This window comes from Salvelinus sp. IW2-2015, linkage group LG4q.2, assembly GCF_002910315.2.
Source record: "Salvelinus sp. IW2-2015 linkage group LG4q.2, ASM291031v2, whole genome shotgun sequence".
NCBI classification, from domain to species: Eukaryota; Metazoa; Chordata; class Actinopteri; order Salmoniformes; family Salmonidae; genus Salvelinus; species Salvelinus sp. IW2-2015.
In genome coordinates, this window is record NC_036843.1 from 21993685 (window position 1) to 22013937 (window position 20253).

General features: G+C 43.4%; 1 protein-coding gene across 5 annotated transcripts in view; it reads right to left on the minus strand.

Moving 5' to 3' along the window:
* The window catches only part of LOC111963474 (mitogen-activated protein kinase-binding protein 1), a 57823-nt gene that overhangs the window by 28170 nt on the left and 9400 nt on the right, over positions 1–20253 (minus strand). For all 5 annotated transcript variants that reach the window (XM_023986940.2, XM_023986942.2, XM_023986939.2 and 2 more), the window contains 5 exons: positions 12297–12359; positions 10477–10534; positions 7855–8025; positions 6059–6196; positions 1624–1806 (listed from right to left, as the gene is read on the minus strand). In XM_023986940.2, coding sequence (XP_023842708.1) covers positions 1624–1806; positions 6059–6196; positions 7855–8025; positions 10477–10534; positions 12297–12359 — 613 coding nt within the window. The remainder of the gene's footprint in view (positions 1–1623; positions 1807–6058; positions 6197–7854; positions 8026–10476; positions 10535–12296; positions 12360–20253) is intronic.

Below are 20253 nucleotides of genomic sequence, written 5' to 3' on the forward strand. Positions count from 1 at the left end.
GAGATGAGCAGCTTGAGTGGAGAGTTTGATATCAGCTGTCTGATATGCCAGGATGGAATGTGATGGAGTAGCTGCAGCTGAGACAGAACAAGCATTGTAGCTCTCCCTCCCTCCTCCCCCTCCCTCCCATGCTTTGGTCCTGTGTCTGCTACAAAAGCATGACTGTGCACCCACTTCAGCCCTGTTAGCAGGAAGGTAGCAGAGTGGGTTACAATCATGTGGTACAAGTTCAGGAAAGGGTTGTTGTGACCTCAGAGCTGGTTTGATCGTAATGCTGCATGATTTCTGTAGCCGGAGAGGCAGGTAGCCTAGTGGTTAAGAGTGTTGGGCCAGTAACCGAAAGGTCGCTGGTTCTGTCGATGTGCCCTTGAGCAAGGCACTTAACAATAATCGCTCCTGTTACTAGCTCTGGATAAGAGCGTCTGGTAAATGACTAAAATGTCAAATGTAATGTAAACTGTACAAGCTGACTGTTTGACTGATAATTCCCATGCAGTACATTACAGCTAAAACCCACAAACAGAGTATCCCACAAGGCAACATTATTTTCTCAGGCCCTCAGAACTTGAGGTGGGCACTAGCAATGATGTGAGCGGTATCTATCTAAGGCCTGGGGTGAAAACACTGATGAGTTCATGTTTGTTCTCACACCAACACCAAAGTAAAGTGACCAGTGATGTGAGCAGTGATGCTGATAATGACATCACATTGACCACAGCTTGTCATGTGAATTAACGTCAGCCAATAGCTAAGAATGGTGCTCACATCAACACACACCAATAGGGTGGAATGTCAAAGGCATGATAGAATGCAGCATTCTGAGAAACCCTCCAATGGGATGCTCAGGGGAAACGGAGGGGGGTGGGGAATAACTTTCGGCTGATGTGACATGGAACTGCAGGACAGGTAATGGACAGACTTACTGTGACACTGTCGTTCTTCTGGACAGTGTGAGAGGAAGAGAAAGCAGAACAACACTGATATTAGACAGACAGCAGCATGGAAGGTCAAATGAATACTCCACCAACACCAGCCAGTTGTCTGTCTAGAATTTACATTTATGCAGAAGTGAAAGCTGTGTTTTGTAAGACAAAGTCGGTGGCTAGATTACATGTAGAATGAGGATATTTTGAAGTAGCAAAGTCAAGTGAAAGTTTGAAACTGTGCCACATGTAGATTGAAAAGGGGTTATATTCTAATCTGATTATGCAGTAGAAAGCTGTGATAAATCACTAACTCTCTCTGCCAACATTTACACATAATCGTTACTATAGTGATACATCTCCATTCATTCAGACAGTTTTAGACAAAACGATTCAGTGTTACTCCACGCCTGTGGATACAGCCAGGCAGCTACAGTCCCAGGGAAACCGGGAAGTAGCCTACTGCCTGAATTGGTCCAATAAACTGGAATATGTCATCATATTCAGGGTTTCCTTTTTAGTTTATATGCCTTTTGAACCCTGCAGAGGAATACTTATGATTATAAATTATTGAGTCAAGGAAGCCGATTCTTGATTCTATGAATTTGTCTTATAACATGTCTCATGTCTGTTTTTGGTTGCAAAAGGTTTTGCTACGTTGTGCCCTTAATGAACGTGACCCCAGAGTCTACTAACTCACCCTTAGCTCCACCCATTTGTCCAGCAGGCGTTTGTCATTGAACTCGCAGAGCAGGCCCGAGGAGGTGATGCAGAAGGTGCTGGCGGCTTTACGACCCTTCCCACATGCCACGTCACTGAAGAAGTTGTTCCTCAGCTCCCCCAGGAGCCCCGAGCGACCCAGCAGAGGAACCGTGGCGTTCACCTAGCAGACGGACAGAGGGAGGCAGGGAGGGAAGAAGGGATGGAGAGATGATTAGAGAGACATTGCTATGGGGTCTGATAGATCTAGTCCATCAGTTTGTTATGTTATCCCAAACCCCGGGATGTCAGACCTTCTATACGGCTTCAACATGCCTATTGAAGTTGATATGTGACATCTGTCTTTATTCTAATAGCTTGAGCGATTAGAGAGAAGTTTCCCCAACTGGTTCTTCTGACCTCCAACCCAGCGTTGTATATATTTGTTACATTCCAACAATAAACTATAAACATTTTCTTTATGAAAGTCTTATAAATTGAAAAATTATTTTTACAGCTTATTAGCGTACACCTAATATGTTCCCCCTGTTGATGATGCTCATTATACATTAAGGTTGAACCAAAAGATTACATGTAACAAAAACGAAATACGAAATTATTATGTGAAATTGAATGAAACAATAATGTATGTTGATGCTAATATGATGTACAATATTCCATGATGTTTCTATATGATAACAAAAGCGTAATATATTTAATATGCCATATACTATTTTTTAACAGTTTCACTAGTTCATTTATTAACTTAATCATTATGACACACCCCTCACTACTGTCATTGGTTACACTAATTGCACTGTGTGTCCACATAACCTGGTTGAAGTATTCATGACATCACCCTGAGGAAGGCACAGTGATGCCCAAACGTTGCTAAATACCCATTCAATTGCTGGGAGATTATACATGGAGTGTGCAACTTTCTTTATTTTGATAGTTTACATTCCAACAATAACACAAGTGATTAAACTAATGATCAGCGGCTTGCTGATTAATTGCATAGATTAATTAGGTGTGTTAGTGTTGGAATTGAACCAATATATGGAACGGCTGAAGATCAAGAGGACAAGTTGGGGGAAACGACACCCTATTCCCTACATAATGCACTATATAGGGAAGAGTGTGCATTTTGGGACGTAACCATGATATTAGAGAAACATTCCTGAGAGGCTCAGTTAGAACCAGCATTAGTTATTATTTGTCAGTTATGGATGAGTGATGGAGCTGAGAGATAAGCCTGGAGAAATGTAACCACTCTCAAATTCATAAACTGAGCTGTGGATGCAAGGACTGACCATCCATTTTCATTTTTTATCTAACCTTTATTTAACTAGGCAAGTCAGTTAAGAACAAATTCTTATTTACAATGACGCTCTACACCGGCCAAACCCAGACGACGCTTGGCCAATTGTGCGCCGACCCACGGACTCTCAATCACGTCCGGTTGTGATACAGCCTGGAATCGAACCAGGGTGTCTGTAGTGACGCCTCAAGCACTGAGATGCAGTGCCTTAGACCGCTGCATCACTCGGGAGCCCATGATATCCATGATATAGCCATACACTACCGTTCAAAAGTTTCTGGTCACTTAGAAATGTCCTTGCTTTTGTCCCTTAAAACAACATTAAATTGATCAGAAATACACTGTAGAGATTGTTAATGTTGGAAATGACTATTGTAGCTGGAAACGGCAGATTTTTTATGAAATATCTACATACAGAGGCCCATTATCAGCAACCATCACTCCTGTGTTCCAATGGCACGTTGTGTTAGCTAATCCAAGTTTATCATTTTAAAAGACTAATTGAGCATTAGAAAATCCTTTTTGCAATTATGTTAGCACAGCTGAAAACTGTTGTGCTAATTAAAGAAGCAATAAAACTGGCCTTCTTTAGTCTACTTGAGTATCTGGAGTATCAGCATTTGTGAGTTCGATTACAGGCTCAAAATGTCCAGAAACAAAGAACTTTCTTCAGTACAGTAATCCCTCGTTTATCGCGGGGGTTACGTTCCGAAAATGACCCGCGATAAGTGAAATCCGCGAAATAGAAAACTTTTTTTTTTTTTACAATTAGCAACTATTACATGTATACAAATACAGTGACTCACGTGTAGGCCGTTTCGTCGACATTATGGGTTTAGGAGATGTTCGAAATTACAAGATAATTTGGCCAACTTAATGTAAATTTGCCAAGCTGTTTTATGTACGTACACATAACTGCACGAGACGACAAAATGATAGCACAATTCGTAGCATGTTTTGATACAAGAAGCGGGAGTGAGTTTTTAGCGAATCAGAATGCAGAGCACAATGCACCAAAAAAAAAAAAAAAATGCATTATGAAAATCCGCGAAATAGCGAATCCGCGATAAGTGAACCGCGAAGTGGCGAGGGATCACTGTATATTTTTGTTCGGAGAAATGAAGGCTATTCCATGAGGGAAATTGCCAAGAAACTGAAGATCTCGTACAACGCTGTGTACCACTCCCTTCAAAGAACAGAGCAAACTGGCCCTAACCAGAATAGAAAGAGGAGTAGGAGGCCTCGGTGCACAACTGAGCAAGAGGACAAGTACATTAGAGTGTCTAGTTTGAGAAACAGACACCTCACAAGCCCTCAATTGGCAGCTTCATTAAATAGTACCCGCAAAACACCAGTCTCAACATCAACAGTGAAGAGGCGACTCCAGGATGCTGGCCTTCTAGGCAGAGTTGCAAAGAAAAAGCAATAGACTGGCCAATAAAAATAAAAGTTTAAGATGGGCAAAAGAACACAGACACTGGACAGAGGAAAATTTGAAAAAGTTATGGACAGACGAATCTAAGTTTGAGGTGTTCGGATCACAAAGAAGAACATTCGTGAGATGCAGAAAAAAATGAAGATGCTGGAGGAGTGCTTGACGCCATCTGTCAAGCATGGTGGAGGCAATGTGATGGTCTGGGGGTGCTTTGGTGGTGGTAAAGTGGGAGATTTGTACAGGGTAAAAGGGATCTTGAAGAAGGAAGGCTATCACTCCATTTTGCAACGCCATGCCATACCCTGTGGAGCCAGTTTCCTCCTACAACAGGACAATGACCCAAAACACAATTTCAGACTATGCAAGAACTACTTAGGGAAGAAGCAGTCAGCTGGTATTCTGTCTATAATGGAGTGGCAAGCACAGTCACCGGATCTCAACCCTATTGAGCTGTTGTGGGAGCAGCTTGACCGTATGGTACGTAAGAAGTGCCTATCAAGCCAATCCAATTTGTGGGAGGTGCTTCAGGAAGCATGGGGTGAAATCTCTTCAGATTACCTCAACAAATTGACAACTAGAATGCCAAAGGTCTGCAAGGCTGTAATTGCTGCAAATGGAGGATTATTTGACGAAAGCAAAGTTTGAAGGACACAATTATTATTTAAATTAAAAATCATTATTTATAACCTTATCAACGTCTTGTCTATATTTCCTATTAATTTTGCAACTCATTCCATGTATGTTTTCATGGAAAACAAGGACATTTCTAATTGACCCCAAACTTTTGAACGGTAGTGTATATCCATATCAACATTTATACTGAACAAAAATATAAACACAACATGCAAGAATTAAAGATTTTAATCCGTTACAGTTCATAGAATGAAATCAGTCAAGTGAAATAAATTCATTAGGCCCTAATCTATGGATTTCACATGACTGGGCAGGGGTGCATAGGCCCACCCACTGGGGAGCCAAGTCTACCCACTGGGGAGCCAAGCTCAAGCAATCAGAATACGTTTTTCTCTACAAAAGGGCTTTATTGCAGACATAAATAGTACTCAGCAACAGCTCCGTTGGACATTCCTGCAGTCAGCATGCCAATTGCACGCTCCCTCAAAACTTGAGATATCGGTGGCATTGTGTTGTGTGACAAAACTGCACATTTTAGAGTGGCCTTTTATTGTCCCCAGCACAAGGAGCACCTGTGTAATGATCATGCTGTTTAATCAGTTTCTTGTTATGCCACACCTGTCAGGTGGATGGATTATCTTGGCAATGGAGAAATGCTCACTAACAGGGATGAACACACATTTGTGTACAACATTTTAGAGGAATAAGCTTTTTGTGTGTATGGAACATTTCTGAGATATTTTATTTAAACTCATGAAAGATGGGAACAACACTTTACATGTTGTGTTTATATTTTTGTTCAGTATAGTTTTATCCATGTTGAGGCTATATAGTGTTTGTTTACATTTACATTGTTTACAAACATTGTCTTATATTTTGGGTTGTGATGGTGTACGACAGGTGAACTAAGATCAGGAGGCATTTATACATTATATTCTTCAGGAAACAATCAATGGGCACATATCATTCATTTACATCAAAAATGGATGTAGCAACTGCACATTGCCCCTTTAAGAAATGTTGTTGTTGGTGTGACTGTGTGAATACCTTGGATGATTTGGTGTGATCCAGGTACCAGAACTTGACGTGCCTGTTCCCTGCCGTGACAAAGTAGTTGCTGTCATCTGAGAAGGACACAGCTGTGACTTTACTGGACACCTTGTTGGCTGCCACCACTATGTTTTTCTGAGCGGAGAAGAAGAGCACAGAACAGAACTTTAGATCAACAGTGGATATATACTTTGTCCTCAGACAAGAATAAAGTAAAAATAGTATAAAACATTGAAGGGTAGCTCAAAAACAGCACTTAGCATTTTCCACTATACCGGTCTAGTGCATTTGGACAAGTATTCAGACCCCTTCACATTTTCAACATTTTGTTATATTACAGCCTTAATCCAAAATTGATTTTTTAAATATATATATTTTTTAAATCTCTCCTCAATCTACACACAATACCCCATAATGACAAAGTGAATGTATTAAAAATAAAAAACAGAATTACTTTTTAAGTATTCAGACCCTTTTCTATGAGACTCAAAATTGAGCTCAGGTGCATCCTGTTTCCATTGATCATCCTTGAGATGTTTCTACAACTTGATTAGAGTCCACCTATGATATATTCAATTGATTGGACATGATTTGGAAAGGCACACACCTGTCTATATAAGGTCGCACAGTTGACAGTGCATGTCTGAGCAAAAACCAAGCCATGAGGTAGAAGGAATTGTCCGTAGAGCATTGAGACAGGCTTGTGTCGCAGCACCAATCTGGGGAAAGGTACCAAAAAATGTATGCAGCATTGAAGGTCCCCAAAAACACAGTGGCCTCCATCATTCTTAAATGGAAGAAGTTTGGAACCACCAAGACTCTTTCTAGAGCTGGCCGCCCGGCGAAACTGACCAATCGGGGGAGAAGGGCCTTGGTCAGGGAGGTGACCAAGAACTCGATGGTCACCCTGACAGAGCTCCAGAGTTCCTCTGTGGAGATGGGAGAACCTTCCAGAAGGACATCTCTGCAGCACTCCACCAATCAGGCCTTTATGGTAGAGTTGTCAGACGGAAGCCACTCCTCGGTAAAAGGCACATGACGGCCCGCTTGGAGTTTGCCAAAAGGCACCTAAAGGACTCTCAGACCATGAGAAACAAGACTCTCTGGTCTGATGAAACCAAGATTGAACTCTTTGGCCTGAATGCCAAGCATCACATCTGGAGTAAACCTGGCACCATCCCTACGGTGAAGCGTGGTGGCAGCATCATGCTGTGGGGATGTTTTTCAGTGGCAGGGACTGGGAGACTAGTCAGGATCGAGGGAAAGATGAACAGAGCAAAGTACAGAGATATCCTTGATGAAAACCTGCTCCGGAGCACTCAGGACATTAGAGTGGGGCAAAGGTACACATTCCAACAGAACAACGACCCTAAGGACACAGCCAAGACAACAAAGGAGTGGCTTCGGGACAAGTCTCTGAATGTCCTTGAGTGGTCCAGCCAGAGCCCGGACTTGAACCCGATCAAACATCTCTGGGGAGACCTGAAAATAGCTGTGCAGCGACGCTCCCCATCCAACCTGACAGAGCTTGAGAGGATCTGCAGAGAAGAATGGGAGAAACTCACCAAATACACGTGTGCCAAGCTTGTAGCATCATACCCAAGAAGACTCAAGGCTGTAATCGCTGCTAAAGGTGCTTCAACAAAGTACTGAGTATAGGGTCTGAATACTTAAGGAAATGTCATATTTCTGTTGTTTAAAAAAAAWWTTTTTTATACATTTGCTAAAATTTCTAAAGAACCTGTTTTTGCTTTGTCATTACTTTGTCATTAGTTTAGAGAGTTGCTAGCTACCTTCCAGGCCCAAACATTGATAATCATGTCGTGCTGGTATCCCACGCTGACGATGTACTTGCTGTTGGGGGAGAAAGCCACACAGGAGATGCCATACTTATGTTCCTGTAACTCAGCAACCTGGGTCCGTTCTGCAACGTCCCACACCCGCACAGCAGGCATGTGCCCACTCTGGAGAGACAGAGAGAGAGAGACAGAGACAGACAAAGAGAGAGACACGAGAGAGAGAGAGAGACGAGAAACAAGAGAGAGCGAGACGAGCGAGAGAGATGAGAGAGAGAGACAAGAGCGCGAGTCAGAGAGAGAAAGAGAGACAGAGAGAGAGAGAAAGAGAGACAGACAAAGAGAGAAAGAGAGAGACAAAGACAGACAAAGACAGAGAGACAGAGACAGAGAGACAGAGAGACAGAGAGAGAAAGAGAGAGAGACAGACAGAGAGAGAAAGAGAGAGACAGACAAAGAGAGACAGAGAGAGAGACAGACAAAGAGAGACAGAGAGAGAGACAGACAAAGAGAGACAGAGAGAGAGACAGAGAGAGAGAGAAAGAGAGACAGACAAAGAGAGACAGAGAGAGAGAGAAAGAGAGACAGACAAAGAGAGACAGAGAGAGAGAGAAAGAGAGACAGACAAAGAGAGACAGAGAGAGAGAAAATAATGCATAATAGTAGAGCAAATAATGTACAAACCATTGTGCTTGTTTTCACTCTACACACCATGTGTCACACATACCCCCACCCACACATTTTATATTCATTTATTTCACATTTATTTATAGCGGCAAGTCGATTCTTATAATAACCACCTGACAGGTTTGTGTTCAGATGGTGATGTAGCCACAGTCAGAATCCCTGGATCATGCAGATGGACAGGAGACGCTCTAGTCTCTACTAAGCTTTTCAATGTACCCTGTAACTGCTTCCTAATCCGCTAATGATTTGTCTTATGCAACTCAACGACAGAACAGAAGATCAAGTGGAGGAAATTTAAAGAGGGCAGGCGAGGGAAGCTTAAGCCAGGAAATATATTCTAATACATCCCTAGTACCTTCCCCTCTGCAGGCAGCGGCTTTGTACGCATCATTCTTATACTGGCCATGGAAAGAGGTACTGTATGAGCGACATGAGGCATATTTCTACAAATGTCAGATACAGGTACGTGTAGTGTTTTGATGGTAAATACATATAATCAACTACAGTAGCACCTAGGTACAGTAAACCCATGGTTGGGATTAGCTTTGCTGCACCTCCTTAGAACAAAACAATCAAGAGAGATGTTGTCTAGCTCTTTCAAAGAAAGAACAGAAGCAGACTGAACAGAGGGACCTCCCTTTGAGAGCATACATAGGGGAGCGGCAGCATGGTCACTGACAGCATGGTCAGTTAGCTACACCACAGAGGACAGAGAGGCAGGGTGAGCTGAGCACCAGCACGTGCTGTGTGCCTTCTGCCACTGGCACATCCATGGAAGTCTCCCTCTTTCTCTTCCCTCCCTCCTCCAGACAGCTGACAGAGTCAGTCTGGCACCCTGCCCCCTCCTGCTGCCATGGCAACCCTGCAACAGCACACACACTTTTCTGGCTAGTATGGATTAAACTAATACACACGCGCGTGTACTGACAGAGTCAATGGTGCAGCGCGAACACACGCGAACACACACACACACCCCCCCCCACACCCCCACACCCCCACACACACAGTGTGTTTCCATGGTACAGTCCTTTGTAGATGTGGCACAGACAGTGTTCCGTTTATGAACTGTGGGGTTGGACACTGCAATGATAGCTCTGCCATGCCCTGGCAGTGGAGCAGGAAACAGTCAGCACTTTTTTAGGAAGCTACAGTTGAAGTATCATCATTTCATCACGGCATGCAAAGACACAATATAGGGCCCTAAAAAAATCTGTGTTATATTTTGCCTGATTCCGTTTAGTTTTTTCTTCTCCATTTTTTTTCTTCAAGTGTCCGTTTCCCCCAGTTTTTTCGGGTTTTCACTCTCAAAATCACACTTTTCTTTATAGAAAATCCACTAAATTGAATGTTGTAAGTCCACAATGTTTAAACCACATCAGGAGACCAATATTGAGGTCTCGGAATGTTTTGGGGAATTTAGATTTTGGGGTGTAGTTACCCTTTAATACCAGCGCTAGCAAGAGGCTTTTCTTTCGCAGTGTTTTGTAGCGCACATGTGATGGTAAACAAATACCCACTGGATTGATGCAAATAATATAATTCTGCCAGATCAGCATAGGCTACTTTGTAGTTAACATTTAACTGAAGGTTTTTGTGAAAGCCTTTCCATCTACTAGAAGACTTTTCATTAACATCATCGCTAACAGCTACACAAAGTGGTAGACGCACGCACGGCACATACAGACAGGGAATTCTTGTTGCTTCTTCAGAAAGTTGCAGGAAATACAAATCACTGACGGATTCTGTTCAAGTCTTATGATACAATTTGACAAATTAATTAACTTTAAATACATTTAGTTGATTCCCTAATTAAGTTGACACATTTTTTTATATTGTTAAATTCTGTTTTAATGTCTGGTTTCCGTGATTCTGTCCACGTTTTTTTTTCGCATCACGGATTTTATAGGTCCCTAACAATGGAATGACACTCACCTCTCCTGTGACCACAAATTTGCCATCAGGGGAAAATGACAGAGTGGTGATGGTTTTCCTGTAAAGAGAATAGGAGACAGAGAGGAGAGGAAACATTTCATTACCGTCGAAAATAAGTGAATGCATCCTGGTCTCGAGGGGTTTTTCCGCTTGGGGTGTACTCTATGACAATGGCACACTCACCACAATCAATACATCAAATCTGATGATTATCGTCACACACTAAAGTAGAGATTAGAGCCTCCTACACCACAGGAAAGGAGTCCTACACAATTGCTGCTGTACCAACAGTACAGTCTGAGAACAGTAAAACGATACACCCTGTGGTGGTAAAGACATGAGTTTAAAGAAATAGTATCTGCGCTGAATGGTCGCCTCAATGGCCTGTGACTGGGAGTCAAATGGTTGTTTAAAAGGTTCAATTTCAAGGTGTTTCTTAAACTGTTGAAGCTGTTATTACGGCCCAGTACTGGTAGACAGAGATATTGTCTGGCAACCTATGTTGTGCAATACTTCATTGGAAATAAAGTTATGCCCTCGGGCTTATGTGGGGAAACGGTTGCCATTTGGAACGCACGATTTCCCCCCTAGCTAAGTGTCAAATGTTTGATGCATAGCCAAGCAGCTTTGCTCTTATCAAATGTTGTACTAAGCATTACTGTACTGTGATCTAATCATGGCAGAGTAATAATTAGTCTGTAGAGTGATGAGCTGTAGGAGTAGAGCAGAGAGTGTATTAAGTTCCAGTTTTAGCCTCCAGCAAGGAGAGATGAAGAAAACAAACTCATCTCGGTATATGACAGAATGAAGACTGGATGGAGCCAGCTAGTCACATTGATTTAGAGGACATTTTTTCAGCCCTAATGACGCGACCACATCTACCTACCTCTGCTTTTTCCATACATGAAAGGGGTTGGCAGTGGCTTTGAAGCCGGGGTGCTGCTTTGGTCGTGGCTGACTGTCTGTCCAGTGCTCTTGTTCAGTCGTTCCATAAGCCATGTTGTGTTAGACACTATAGACTAGCTCCCTCCTGCTCATCCAAATGGCCTGTATTAACAGGTCCTACAGGGTTAGGCAATCCTACTCCATGGAACCAAAAATCTTCCCTATTATTCTACAATGTAGAGAATATTAGAAATAAAGAAAAACCCTGGAGAATGAGTAAGCGTGTCCAAACTTTTGACTGGAACTGTATATGGGTGGCAGGTAGTCTCGAGGTCAGAGCGTTGGGCCAGTAATCGAAAGATCACTTGTTTGAATCCCGGAGCCGACAAGGTGAAAAGTCTGTCGCTGTGGCCTTGGGGCAAGACAGTTAACCTGAAATGCTCCAGGGGTTCCCACTGAATTGATGCAAATAACCATGATATCATTCTGCCAGGTCAGCATAGGCTACTTTGTAGTTAACATTTAACTGAGAAGGTTTTGGTGAAAGCCTTTCCATCTACCAGAAGACTTTTCATTAACATCATCGCTAACGGCAACACAAAGTGGTAGACGCACGCACGGCACATACAGACTAGGAATTCTTGTTGCTTCTTCAGAAAGTTGCAGGAAATACAAATCACTGATGCATTCTGTTAATGTCTTATGATAAACTTGGACATGTCTTGAGACACAGGTGATGGCTGGGTATGTAGCCTATGCACCAAATCAAGACTATTGTCATGGGATTGCTATTACAATCCTTACTGTTGTAGTTTTGTATGTAAGCTATGTATGAGGAGGAACCCTTAAGCCTAAGTGACTGTGACTAGCTGGCTGCAGCCATCCACTCTCCTGGCTTGAGGGACTGAACAGGAGGCAGCAGTATGAAGCCTCACCTGGAGCTGTTGAGGATGTGATGCTGTTTGTTCTTCTTTGGGTTCAGCAGCACCACCACACATCTGTAGGGAAGAGAAGGAACGAGAATAGGGGTTAGACTACATAGACCTCCTCAGGGGAATGGCCCCAATAATCAAGGCTCAGTGGTCTCCCATGTAGCTCGGTTGGTAGAGCATGGTGCTTGCAACACCAGGGTTGTGGGTTCGATTCCCACGGGGGACCAGTACAAAATAAGTATGGAAATATATGCACTAATACTGTAAGTCGCTCTGAATAAGAGTGTCTGCTAAAATGACACATTTAAAATGGACTGCAAAGTGCTGGCTAAAAAGTAAAGTAAACTAACATGCAAAGTTAGGTAAGTAGTAAACTTAAACATAAAGCTACATAAAGCTACTGTGGAGAGTGTGGACTGAGTCACAACACAGACTACATGAAATTCCCTGTTGCCAAGAATAACTCCTGAGCAGCACTAAAATAAAAGTTACATAAATACTTAATATCCCACTCTTGCTGTATTTTAGGTTGAATATCAGAGTAGAGGACAGCCTGGTTGCAAAGTCACTGTGTGTGAGTGTTTGAGTGAATGCAGGAGCACTGAGTAGCATGACCAAGCAAAAACCAGATTGTCTTTTTAAGCTGCTTCCATTTCTTGTTTCATCTCCCAGTGGGGAAACACTCCTAGAAACTAAACGACATCCAGGGCCTTTAACCTTATCACATGGCAGGGAAGATGAGAGGGAATACTTGTTGTGTAGTCAGTCACTGACAATGTGTCAGGGAGAGGCTGGGCACTGTTGTGATCATCAGAGCTGCTGGAAAAGTCTTTGAATAGAAGTGTTCCAGGTGTACTGGGGATACAATCAAAGGGACAGCCAGACACTATGGCATCATGAGATTGCACAGACAAGAGGGAGAAAGTTCTAGAAAAAAATGGTGGTGCACCTTGGGAAACTCTACAGTAGCCCTACTGTCTACTGAGCTAGTAGCCTCACCACCACAGAGCAGCTGGCAAAGACTGCTTTGGGGGTCTGCAAACAAGCAAGAACATTGTAAATGCTTCATGTTTTTCTTCCAGAGGACTTCCACTGGAACTGTGGGAGGAAAAATGAAATGCCATAAAATGAGGGAACGATGTGGTCATACAGCAGGGTTAACAGGACTATAGTGTCCAAACCTGCTGCACTGTGCTGATGCACTGTCCTACTGACATGATGCCAAAAGTTGCCTAACACCAATTCACTCTTAAAGAGTCTCCAGAGAATCAAACTGGGCACTGAGACTGCAGCCCGATGCCACGCTTGTACGAGAAGCCCAGCATGTGTCTGTGTGATGCTTAATAGGGTAAAGCTTCTCAGTCCCTCTGAACTGGCTCCTACTGAGAGGGAGAGAGGGAGAGAGGGAGGTGACAGCCCATGCCAGACTTAGTCCACCCTGGCACTGCTCAAGTATGCCATTCAGAGGGGGAATGGGCAAGACAAAATATTGAAGTGCCTTTGAACGGGGTATGGTAGTAGGTGCCAGATACACACAGACCTTCCCTGCCCTGGTCAATGACTGTCTGAGGAGCTGGAGAGGCTTCTGCTTGCAGCCTGAAATGCCACATATGTAGGTTGCAGATACAAATGGGACTGTTACAGTAACTGGCCAGCAACCAGCCAGCTCTCCTGCCTGGCACGGTGTAAACACGACACTCAGACATACAGAACGAGAACGAGAGAGAACGAGAGAAAGAGAACAAGAGAGAGAACAAGAGAACGAGAGAGAGAGCGAGAGACAGAGACAGACTGCGTCCCAAATGGCACTCCCTATTCCCATAAGGGTCAAAATTAGTGCACTACATAGAGATTAGGGTGCCATTTGAGACAGCGTCTGTTAGTCAGTGGTTGACTACCTAGGCCCCTGGAGCAGGTTTTATACTGCCTGCTTGCTGGTGTCACATGTCAGAGAGCAGCCAGAGAGGACTGTGGGAAGACAGGACAGGCTGGCCAGATGGGCCCCAGGGTGAGAGACCACACCACAGAACAATTCCTGTCTGCTGTGCTGTCATCTCATTCAATAGGTAGGAAACAAGCTGCACGTTGTTGAGTGAGTGCACTACATCACTGCCTTCCTTGCCTTGGCTGTCATCGGTTTGTGCTTTTTTGAGCCTGTCAGCAGTAGAGGAATGGCTCATGGCTGTCTACTCTGTGGCATTACTTCAGCCAGAACTACAGGGGTGGGAGGGGAATGAGCTCATGGATCAATATACCATTACTCATTGCACCACAAACACACCATAAACTCCCTCCTCCCTTCTACAGTTCCACTGGGTTTTACAGGGGAAGCAAGAGTGTGGAATATTGAGTGGTTAGAAAATAATAGCATTATTGGATTGGAGTGTACATAAAACCATGGGATTGATAGACAGGGCTCAGATCAAAGACCTGAGGAGGAGTGCTGAACGTGAGCTTCCTCTCTCAGGCAAAATAATCCTACAAGTTCTCTTTCCCACAACACAGGCTGCAGTACTAGGCCAGCACAAACTGCCGACTGCTATCCTGTTGTTTCTATTCCAGACACTGCTGGTCATCCTGTGTCAGCAAGCACAGTCAAATGAACACAGTTGGCTATTTATTAGCAAAGACATGAATCAGGAAACTAACAGCAAGGCCTGAAGATCTACAGTGTAGCCTAGATAATCAGTAACATCACTACTACCTTAGGCTAAGCATTAGAAAAAGCTCTAATGCTTCATCAAAACATGTTTTCCCAAACTATACCATAACACTAAACAAACAGACAAGCTCTAACCTGCAGACATTAGCTCCATCCAAAATGGCACCCTATTCCCTACATCAGGGGTATTCAACGCTGACCCTACGAGGTCTGGAGCCCGCTGGTTTTCTGTTCAACCTGATAAATAATTACACCCACCTGGTGTCCCAGGTTTTTTCCCTTATTAAACAGGTCAGGGCAACTGGGCTGGTTATACACTATACAGTACCAGTCAAAAGTTTGGACACACGTATTCATTCAAGGATTTTTCTTTATTATTACAATTTTCTACATTGTAGAACAATAGTGAAGACATCAACACTATGAAATAACACATATGGAATCATGTAGTAAGCAAAAAAAGTGTTAAACAAATCAAAATATATTTTAGATTTGAGATTCTTCAAAGTAGCCACCCTTTGCCTTGATGACAGCTTTGCACACTCTTGGCATTCTCTCAACCAGTTTCACCTGGAATGCTTTTCCAACAGTCTTGAAGGAGTTCCCACATATTCTGAGCACTTGTTGGCTGCTTTTCCTTCACTCTGCGGTCCAACTCATCCCAAACCATCTCAATTGGGTTGAGGTCGAGTGATTGTGGAAACCAGGACAACTCCATCACTCTCGATCTTGGTCAAATAGCCCTTACACAGCCTGGAGGTGTGTTGGGCCATTGTCCTGTTGAAAAACAAATGATAGTGGGACTAAGCGCAAACCAGATGGGATGGCGTATCTCTGTAGAATGCTGTGGCAGCCACGCTGGTTAAGTGTGCCTTGAAATCTAAATAAATCCCAGACAGTGTCACCAGGAAAGCACCCCCACACCATCACACCACCTCCTCCATGCTTCACGGTGGGAACCACACATGCAGAGATCATTCATTCAACCAGTCTAATGTCCATTGCTCATGTTTTTTGGCCCAAGTAAGTATCTTCTTCTTATAGGTGTCCTTTAGTAGTGGTTTCTTTGCAGCAATTCAACCATGAAGGCCTGATTCACGCAGTCTCCTCTGAACAGTTGATGTTGAGATGTGTCTGTTACTTTATCTCTGTGAAGCATTCATTTGGGCTGCAATCTGAGGCTGGTAACTCTAATGAACTTATCCTCTGCAGCAGAGGTAACTCTGGGTCTTCCTTTGCTGTGGCGGTCCTTATGAGAGACAGTTTCATCATAGCGCTTGATGGTCTTTGCGTCTGCACTTAAAGAAATGTTCTGGATTGACAGACCTTCATATCTTAAAGTAATGATGGACTGTTGTTTCTCTTTTCTTATTCGAGTGGTTCTTGACCTACTATGGACTTGGTCTTTTACCAAATAGGGCTATCTTGTCACAAAACTACCGATTGTCTCAAGAAGGAAAGGAATTCCACAAATTAACAAGGCACACCTGTTAATTGAAATGCATTCCAGGTGAATACCTTATGAAGCTGGTCGAGAGAATGCCAAGAGTGCAAAGCTGTCATCAAGGCAAAGGGTGGGTACTTTGAAGAATCTCAAATATATTTAGATTTGTTTATCCCTTTTTTGGTCACTACATCATTCCATATGTGTTATTTCATAGTTTTGATGTCTTCACTATTATTCTACAATGTAGAAAAAAGTTTAAAAAAAGAAAAACCCTGGAATGAGAAGGTATATCCAAACTTTTGACTGGTACTGTATACACAAAAGTATGTGGACACCCCTTCAAATTAGTGGATTTGGCTATTTCAGCCACACCCTTTTCCGAGAGGTGTATAAAACTGCCAAGCAATCTCCAACACTGCCAAGCAATCTCCATAGACAAACATAGGCAGTAGACTGGCCTTAGTGAAGAGCTCAGTGACTTTAAATGTGGCACCGTCATGGGATGCCACCTTCCCAACAAGTCAGTTTGTCAAATTTCTGCATTGCTAGAGCTGCTCTGGTCAACTGTAAGTGCTGTTATTGTGAAGGGGAAACATACAGGAGCAACAACGGCTCAGCCGCGAAGTGGTAGGTCACACAAGCTCACAGAACGAGACCGCAGATTGCTAAAGCACGTAGCGCATAAAAATCATCTGTCCTCGATTGCAACACTCACTACCGAGTTCCAAACTGCCTCTGGAAGCCACCTCAGCACAAGAACTGTTCGTCGGGAGTTTCATGAGATTGGTTTCCATGGCCGGGCAGCTGCTCACAAGCCTAAAATCATCATGCGCAATGCCAAGCATCGGTTGGCGTGATGAATCACGCAAAACCATCTGGCAGTCCGACGGATGAATCTGGGTTTGGCTGATGCCAGGACAACGCTACCTGCCTGAATGCATAGTGCCAACTATAAAGTTAGGTGGAGGAGGAATAATGGTTGGGGCTAGGCCCCTTAGTTCCAGTGAAGGGAAATCTTAACGCTACCGCATACAATGACATTGTGCTTCCAACTGTGTGGCAACAGTTTGGGGAACACACTTTCTTTCCTGTTTCAGCATGACAATGCCGCTGTGCACAAAGCAAGGTCCATACAGAAATGGTTTGTTGAGATCGGTGACGAAGAACTTGACTGGTCTGCATAGTGCCCTGACCTCAATGCCATCAAACACTGTTAGGATGAATTGGAACGCCGACTGTGAGCCAGGCCTGATCACCCAACATCAGTGCCCGACCTCACTAATGCTCGTGTGGTAAAGTGGAAGCAAGTCCCCGCAGAAATATTCCAACATTTAGCAGAAAGCCTTCCCAGAAGAATGGAGGCTGTTATAGCAGCAAAGGGGGGACCAACTCCATATTAATGCCCATGATTTTAGAATGAGATGTTTGACGAGCAGGTGTCCACATACTTTTGGTCATGTAGTGTATTTTAACAGATAAGAGAGGCTGGAGAGGAGATGGGGCTACAACCGTTCAGCAGAATTTACATGGAAAATATTATGCAAACTTCAGCCAACCAAAGAATTGCTGCTGAATGGTAACCACTAGTTAGAATCATAATACCAACACTGTCATACAGTTATAAACATACTATAGAAAGCTTATATACTTCAAAACAATAAAAACATTGATGTTCAACATGGCAGCACGCACCTTATCTCATGCAAGTTTTCTAACTGATTTCAGAGCAATATAAATCCAATATTTACTGATCAGACAGGATCAGTCATAGGCTGAGGAGGGGGGGGGGGTGAACTAGTCAAAACAACAGCCTCCCTACCTAGACTAACCTATGGCTGAATTCATGGCCGAGCATGCAGTGGCGGAGGGGGGAGACCAGTTAAAAGAAGAACCTATACCTATGGCTAATTCATGATAGGCTGAGTAATAGTGTTACCACACGGTCAAGGCAATCCTCGTCAGCCACCCATCAGCCATCTGGTGGGTTGGTTCAGCAAACTGACAGGTGGTCAAGCCTCTGAAATTAAATGACAAAGCCTTACAGGGTCTGTAGTGTCTGCAGGGAAGGTATATCAATTTCCTTCCGACCCCAGAGAGGAGACAGAGACCACCATCCGATCTGCCAGTCCACTCCACTTCAATGAACCTACCCCGATTGCTTCCTCTCTCCCTCCCTCCATCTATCCATGCTGGTCCTGCCTTATTTCTTGTCCTCCGTTCACGCTGAGACAGACTGGACGACCTCATCATTAATCTGCCATGCTGCAAGTCTCCTGTCCCGGTACTGTCAGGGTAGCTGGCTAACAACAATGGGAGCAAAACTAGGGGTTCTCTGTCCTTAAAGATGCATAATAAAGAGCTTGTATCATTTCCACCAGTAGTTTGGAAAGCAGCGCTCACGAGCCAAAACGGGTCCTCGGACATTGTGTACGACGTCATCCATTTCGTATGATATGTTACGTCCTGCAAAAAATAAATCACTGCGCAATTCGTATGACAGGTAACAAATTTGTAAGTGCTTAAGATCCTGTTCAATCTCTTTAAATCTACTGTGGAACAATGCAACCCTGATGAAGGCAGCATATTGTAGCTGTACCAACGTTGGTACCTATAAAACGTATTGAATCAGAGCCATGAGAGTGTGCACAATAAGAGAGACTACATAAGAGACAGATACAGTAGTCTACTGTAGATAAACAAAGTGCTAAAGAATATATATTTACTGCCTTAGGATTGAGGCTATTCTCTGTAGTCAGTGCTTTCATTGGAGCTGTATTTTTGTATTCTCCTCAGTTTTTCTTTTCAGTCCATCCAGCGCCTCAAGTCTTACCGCATCCTTTGAGAATACAGTTACAGATGCTGTTGTGGGACCCTCCAGCAAAGAGCTGCAATGCAGCACAGAGGCAGAGTACACTCCTCTACTTCTGAGCAGGGCTATCTAATAGCTAGGGGCTACAAGAGGACTATTCCCTCCCCCCCGCACCTTTTTCCTAACCCTCGCTCCCTCTTCACACATAGGCACCCGTACACACACACAGTTAATAGTGACTCAGTTTGCTGCAGTGCGGTGCGGTCAGGACAAGTCGAGGGTGCCTGTCTGACACACATCTAGTCATGCATGTTAGACTCCTCCAACAGCCAGCAGGACGTTTAATGCTCACAGAGGACATTTATTCCACATCACTAGAGACACCGCTGTCTCAGACAGCCCAGACATTCATTCATCCAAAACCCATAAAGTCCTACCCTGTTCAATAATCTCACATATTATTCTAGGTTGCACTGTATATATACACACTATAGTACCATGGATATTGACCTATACAGTCAATGTGCTGCATTCAGGTTTTGCCATAAATGCACTAACAATAGGTAGGCAAAGGTGTAATTTAAAAGGGGCAATCGGAAGTTGCTACATCCATTTTTGGACTTATATATGAATTATATGTAACCATTTACTCTTGAAGAATATAACCTATGAGCTTAGTTCAACTGTTGTACCCCATCAGAACCAGTAATAATCTTGTTTTATTCCAATGTTTGTATACAAAGTAAACGTAAACAAACAATACATAGCCTGATAACATGGTTAAGACTATTATATTGATATCATGGAAGGTCAGTCCATTCATGCACAGCTCGGTTTATGAATCTCAGAGCGGTTACATTTCTCCAGCCCCATCCCTCAGTTTTTAATCGAACAGGGGCAGGGGTAAATGTTTTATCATTTCTACTGCTGATTACCACTTTAAGACGTTTGGAGAAAATGCTGATATCCTTCAGTCATCAAAAAACAAAGCTATTGTAAATCAAAAAAAAGATCCTCCTTGTCACTGACTCAGCATTCAATC